The sequence below is a fragment of the Corapipo altera genome, unplaced genomic scaffold (assembly GCF_003945725.1).
Source record: "Corapipo altera isolate COAL_440 unplaced genomic scaffold, ASM394572v1 108, whole genome shotgun sequence".
Classification (NCBI taxonomy): Eukaryota; Metazoa; Chordata; class Aves; order Passeriformes; family Pipridae; genus Corapipo; species Corapipo altera.
This window is the reverse complement of record NW_020885028.1, coordinates 8,902-15,493: the sequence shown is the minus strand read 5'-3', so window position 1 is coordinate 15,493 and position 6,592 is coordinate 8,902. Positions and strand designations below refer to the sequence as shown.

Genomic DNA, 6,592 nt, shown 5'->3' with positions numbered 1-6,592 from the left:
CTGTCTGGCCGTTTGCAGCACAGATCCAGCTGTTTTTCCAACAGGGAAGCCCCAGCAGAGCTGAAACCTTGTATTGCCTCTGTGCTCCTTCTACTGATGCTTTGGGGAAACTCCCAAATGAAGCATATGTAAAAATGCAATTTCCTAATTTTCTTCCTCCTTCTGCCCCTAAATATGGTGTGTTTACCAGAGAGGACCAGGTGAGTTTGTGCAAAGGCCCAGCAGTGGCTCAGAGGGAAATTTGTATTTGCTTCTTGCAGGCTGATGGGAGGGGAATAGAATTCAGTGATTGGTGCTGACAAAATGATACATTTGCCGATGAAGCAGCCATTTCACAAATTAAATTGCTGTCTGGGCACCCTGGGGCTCTCCTGGCTGAGGTTCCCAGCGGAGCAGGGCAGGGGAAAGGCTGATGAGATGTAATTAGTGATGGAGGAATGCGGGGGGGGGGGGGGGGGGGGGGGGGCAGGAAGGATGTGCCCTTTCCTAGGGAGCTGTAAATCCCAGCAGTGAAGCTGGGACCAGGTGGAGTGGGTGGTCTGGATCCTGCCATGGACAGGCAGCTCAGCTTGTTCCTGTTTTTCCCATGGAAGACGGAACAGGAGGGAGTTCTGCTGCTGGGAAATGGTGCTGGATTGGTGCTGAGAACACGAGGTTACAGTGTGTGAGTCCCTGAAGGGTGTCCTTGCTGCACACAGGGCTTTTTGGCCTCTGTTTCCAAAGCAGATGGAGCATTTTCCTAACTCTCAGAGCCAAATTGACTAGGAATTGCTGGGGAGAATGAGGAGAGGCAGCTGAATCTTATCTCTGCACTTCAGGCTTGTTTCCAGTGTTCAGCAAAACGTGTTTAAAGAGCTGAAAAGAAGATTGATAAACTGTGTTTGACTTGACAGTGATTACCAAGGCAATGCCAGGCAGGTCCAGAACAGGAGAAGAGGTGATCCTGGTGCTGCCAGATGCCAGTTCACACCTGGTAGCAGCAGGGACTCTGAGATGAGTGGAATGAGGACAAATACAAGGACAGAAATGCTCAGGAACAAGCCCTGGTGCATCTGCAGGAGAAGAGGGGCAGTAAAGGCAAAGGTGGTGCTGGGTCAGACTGAGCCTCTTCACCCACTGAGGGTGGCAGGCTGAGGCCCCTGTGTCACTGTTTAGCTGGCCTGGCCCCACAGGAGCCCCTGTTTGCAAGAGCAGCCCCACAGCAAACGTGGGCTGGTGTCCAACCACACCTTGGAGCTCACGGCCACCCCAGGCAGGGGCTGCTGAGGAGCACCACGGTGTGTGGAGCCTCCTTCCTCCTGGAAAGCAGCCCCAGTGAGGCTCGTGGGCACCAGCCGTGCCCAGGGTGTGCTTGAACTCGGCCTTTCTCCCTGCAACTGCTGCTTTCTCAGCTCCTCAGCCACTTTCCCCTCTCTTGGTGCCCCTTCCTCGGAGGGTTTCAGCTTTAGTTGTGGGGGTTGGGGTTTGACTCCCTGCCCATGTTGGCAGAGGTGTGTGGGGTTGGAGTTACCTGGCACAGCCTAGTCTGACAGTGAGTGCTGGTACCAGGGGGATGTTTGGCGTGTTCCTGCAGAAAGGCATGTTTGAACAATTCCTTAGGGAAATGGGGTCTCACAGGAAGGTTTCCTTGGCTCTTTGGATCCCCACAAATAGGTCAGGCAGAGTTGGGTGCTGCTATGTTGCATCAGGGCTAAAGCTTCTCTGCATTAGATCAGCTCCATGTGCCCCGTGCTCCCAGTTTGTCCTGGGCCTGGAGTTCTTCCCAGAGCTCCCCTGGGAAACTGCTGTATTTTCTGCCCTCCCTTTTGTCCCTGAGCTGGACAATGGTGCCAGCTCTGCCCTGCCAGGTGTGTTGGGCCTCTCTTCTGGTCCCAGCAAATCCTGGGATGAGCCTGTGGGAAGAGGTGACGTGGCTCATGGTGCTGAGGGGCAGCTCTTCCCCCGTGGCCGTGGTGTAAAAAAGAAAATTCAGAATATCTACCAAACAGGTCCAAAAAATAGCCCCTTCCTCTCCCAGTGCTCACTGCCACATTTCCACAGCCTGTGGCACCATTTGTGTGTTTTTGGGAGTAAGAAACTCTGTGGGGAGAGGGGAGCCAGGGTGAAGGAGACAGAGGCACAGCAGGGACAGTTGGATGAAGATCCCGGGGGTTTCCCAAGGCTGTCAAGGCAGGAGCTGGTGCTCTCATGGCAGAAAGCTGTGACAGGGGGGTTGGGATGGATCTCAGGGAAAGGTTCTTCCCCCACAGGGTGCTGGGGCACTGCCCAGGCTCCCCAGGGCAGTGGGCACGGCCCCAAGGCTGCCAGAGCTCCAGGAGCGTTTGGACAACGCTCTGAGGGACAGGGTGGGATTGTTGGGGTGTCTGTGCAGGGCCAGGGGTTGGACTGGATGATCCCTGTGGATCCTTTCCAACTCAGGACATCCCATGATTCTATGATTAGACCCAGCTTTTCCTGAGTACCCCTGGTCAGACCCTGAGCTGGGAATTCCTTCCCACACCCAGAGTTCCTGTCACACGGTGGCAGCTCCAGCCAGGACCCCCCCAGTGACAGGATACCTGCAGAGGTGTTTTGCAAGCAGCTCTGCAAGCGTTTAATCTGATGTTTGCTGACATAATTGGTGCTTGAAAGCCTTTGTTTGATCGAGCAAACAGGTTTCTAATCCTCTGTGGAGGAAACAGAGCCGGGGGAAGAACTGGTCCAACCTGAGCTTTACTTTGAAAGCCCAAAAGTCAGTTTGGTTGCGTGGAAACATTGCCTGGAGTGGGAGGATTAATGACTAATCGTGGTTTCATTAATTCTAATGCTTTCACTTTCAGTGGGGAGTTCATTTAATGGTAGTATCATATAATTACACACAGATCAGCTCTGTCTCCTGCAGAGAGCTGGGGCAGAAAAAGGGAATTTTGGGGGAATTCTGTCTGGCTGAGTTGAGCTGGAGGGGCAGAAAGAGGTCCTGGTCTTTGAATCAGACCCCACACTCTGGGCTGACAACCAAGGAGCAAAAAACCAGGGATTTCCATAGGGCATATTTTGTGATTAGGGGTGAAAAGTGTCGATGCAGAGGAAACACGACTTCATGGCAGTAAATGTGGCATTTATTCAACTGGAATCAGCAGCAATCTCCACAGACATAGCCTGGCTGCGTCCCACTCAGATTTAACAATGCATCCGTACCTCATCTCTTGTCATAATTATAAATAGAAATATTTTAATTAATTTAAGATAAGAAATATTTTAGTTAATTTAAGATATTTACATTTCAAAAGTTAAGTCGTGACAAAGCTAAAATCTAGGTGAAATTTCTAAGGCTACAACAGTCAGTCCCCAAAAATCTATAAATTAGTATAATTTTAAGCCTTTTTCAGAAAACTGACATTAACACTGAAGGGCCTTGCAAACTGCAGCTCTTTAGAGTAGAATTTTACCTTTTCATGGTCTTTATTCTTGTTGATTGTGCAATAGTTTAAAATATTGCAGTGCTTTAAAAAAAACCACTTTCCTCAGCATCTGCATTGTTGGCAGTTTCCTGTAGTATGAAAATAATTCTGGCAATAGTGCAAAGATTCGTCTCAAGATGAGAGAAAATGCTGAAAATAATTTATTAAAGAAACATTTTTCTAGTATTTATAAATATTCTTCCTTCATCAGTGGACAAATAGGTCTGTGAGGACCCAACTTCATCTGTCAATGCACCTTTCCTGTGCTCAGGTGTGGGAAGTACAACCCGTACAAGCCTTGCTGGACCTGGTATAGGTGGGACTTTCTTCTCAGGCAGGAGATGACCTGGAGAGAAAAGGACAAAATTAATGGCAAAAATAGGAATCTGTGCTTTGCCCATCATTAGATGCCTCCAAACTACATTTGGAGGGTGGGAATGGAGGGACTTTGGGAATGAGACATTTGTCTAAAGCTGTGAGGATGACACTGGCACAACCCCCCAGCTCTGAGATGGAGGTTTTTCCTCTCTTAAATCTCCCTGGCTGGAATTTTCATTCCTGAACCTCTAAGGAGAGTAATTCTTATTCTCCATGGATATAGCCCTTCCCTTCAGCTGCTGCAAAGCAAACAGCTGCTTTTGAAACAGTGCTGTTAAGGTTTTGATGCCCATTAAACCACCCCCAGAGATGGGAAGAGGGGGTACTGCCTTTTCCAAGGATATACAGCTGGAGTTTGGCCCTGCACAGTCCACAGGTTAAGAGCACTGAGCACAGAATTCTTGATGTGGTTATGAAATATGTTGTCTTTGGCCCTCCCTTGCCTGTAACCTGATCATTCTGCAGATACTGAAGAGGAAAGAGGTTTAAGAAGTGCTGCAGGGGATGCCCTAATTCCACCTGTCACCTTGGGCTTGGCCTCACCTTTGGGTTTCTGTTTTTCTCTCTGCAAAAACTCGAGCTCAGTCACAATCCTGCTACTTTTCTAGAAAGAAGATCCTGCTTCCTTTCCTAGAAATCTACTCAGCTGACTATAAATTCCCTTCCCCATCCTCCTGTGCTCAAGTCCTTGGAAGAGTTGGCAGTAACAACAGGATTTGGCATCTCATTTGCTGTTTGGGTGTTAAATACTGTTCCCACTGGGCTTCTTGGGAATGTGAATGTCCCTCCTGTGAGTCCCCAGGTGTCTGGGCACTGCTGGAATCCAGGGAGAGGTAGGACAGCAAAGGGGACACTCACCAGGAAGCATAAGAAGAGGAGGAGGATGAAGCCAAGCAGGGTGAAAACGCAGATGAGGATGATGGCCCAGAACTGAAGCTCTGCAGAGGGAAAATAAGGCAACATCAGATGTTTGGACTCATCCACAGGGGATTCAGAGTGAGAAATCTCTCCCTGGCAAAGTTCAACAGTGCTGAGGCCAAATTACAGAAACTTGGGTCAAATGGAGTGAGGGTCTGAGGATCTACCACTTTAAATGTGACAGTCCGAGCCCTCAGAGGGTTTCAGGGATGTTCAGAGAGACAAGGTTCTCTCTTAGCTGTTGGCTGGACTCTTTGGGAAAGGGGACAGGGCTAAGCATGGCAGCAAAAGCTTTAGTTATTTTGCCAATGTGTTTGTGGTGCATAAAAAAGCAACTGTAGGGTCAATCCCTCCCAAAAAGCACTTACCAGATCTTTCAGACTCTGGTTCATCTGTCTTGAGTGGAGAATAACCTGGAAATAAAGAATGGGACAGATGAGAAACAGAAGCCTCTGGAGCTTATTAAAACCAAGAAGAATCCCCCAAATGTCATTGCAGAGCTCTCACCTTCAACTACCAAACTCTGCTCCTCCAGCTCGTAGCTGGGGCCCAGCTTGGTGAACCCCTGGGTCAGTTGTTTCAGCTCCTCAAACACCTCTTGCTTTTGTAAAGACCCTGAGAGGGGATCCAGGGTGAACTTGCAGATGGAGAAGACCTCTGTGTATCCTTTCCCATGGACTGGCCTGGAGAGTGACAGGCACAGAGTCATTATGGAGAAGAGAGGAAGAAGCAGAGCTGAATGGGAGATTCAGGTTTGCAGATGTCTCAGCGGTGTTTTATTAGCAAGGGATCACTTTTTGAATTTATTCCAGGCAAGACAGGAGCTCTTGCAGCCTTGTGAAACCACCCACTGAGTTAATCCTCATTTCTAAGAGGTAAGTCAACTTGGCTTCTTTGTTCCTCCAAAGAGGTGTTGGAGGAGACACACACTGCAGATCCTGTCCTCGGGCAGGGTCAGTCCCACTCATTGTTTTGCTAATGTGTGTCTGTGGAATTTTAGTGTATTTGAGTACTTGAAATAAGAGAATGAATGTTTGTTTTCCTCCGGAATTGTTTATGCTGTGCAAGCACGGAAACAAAACCACCTCTCGTTCGGACAGAAACCTTTTGTGGTAAAAGCAGAACTTGAATGAAGGTGCCTCCTGTGTGTGATCCTGAGCACAGAGGTCGCCAGGAGGCGTGAACACCCTACTGTGACCCTGAATGCCTTCCTAAACTGCTCTTCCGGGCTCAAGGAAAAGCCACTTCCAAGCAGGACTTACCCAAAACTCTCCACGGTACAACCGGCAAAGTTCTCCTTCAGGCGGCCGGTCCTGAACACATCGAGCTGACGGGAAACACAAAACAGTGGAGGAAAACAGAGTCAATTGAACACATCCTTTGGACAGGGAGCTCGAGCTACTGCTGCTCAGTTCACCTCTTTCTCGATGTTCTCTTTGTTCACTCGGTACACGTGTGACCTGGGGTCCTGCAGCTGTGGCGAGAAGGGCAGGCTGGAGATCCGGAAATTCAAGCCAAAGTTTTCTTTCCCAGACTTGAGGGGTGTTTTGTAAGTTGCTGCCTCAATTGCTAATTCCAAGGCTGGAAATGGAGGGGAAAAGTCAGTATAAATTCCAACAGAGAGAAACTGGGGCTCTTCTACCAAAGACTTTTCACTAGTCTGACAGGAAATTCTCAATCAGTCCTTCAGCCACTCCTTTATTTGAGATGCTGTACGTTGGGAAAAAACTCTGAAAGTCTGTTTATCTCTAAATGGTTGAAGTTCTGATGAGTAGTTGCCACTTCATTTTCTAATTATTTAATATTGAATAACACCTTAAAAATTAATAACACCTTAAAAATTAATAACACCTTAA

At 48.5% G+C, this 6,592-nt stretch overlaps 1 protein-coding gene across 1 annotated transcript in view; it reads right to left on the bottom strand.

Moving 5' to 3' along the window:
* Positions 1–3,143: 3,143 nt before the first annotated feature.
* The window catches only part of MUC16 (mucin 16, cell surface associated), a 12,344-nt gene continuing 8,895 nt past the window's right edge, over positions 3,144–6,592 (bottom strand). The window contains exons 19-24 of the mRNA XM_027668139.1: positions 6,154–6,317; positions 5,999–6,063; positions 5,244–5,419; positions 5,105–5,149; positions 4,677–4,756; positions 3,144–3,786 (exon numbers count right to left, since the gene is read on the bottom strand). Of these exons, the coding sequence (XP_027523940.1) occupies positions 3,688–3,786; positions 4,677–4,756; positions 5,105–5,149; positions 5,244–5,419; positions 5,999–6,063; positions 6,154–6,317 (629 nt within the window). The 3' untranslated portion in view covers positions 3,144–3,687. The remainder of the gene's footprint in view (positions 3,787–4,676; positions 4,757–5,104; positions 5,150–5,243; positions 5,420–5,998; positions 6,064–6,153; positions 6,318–6,592) is intronic.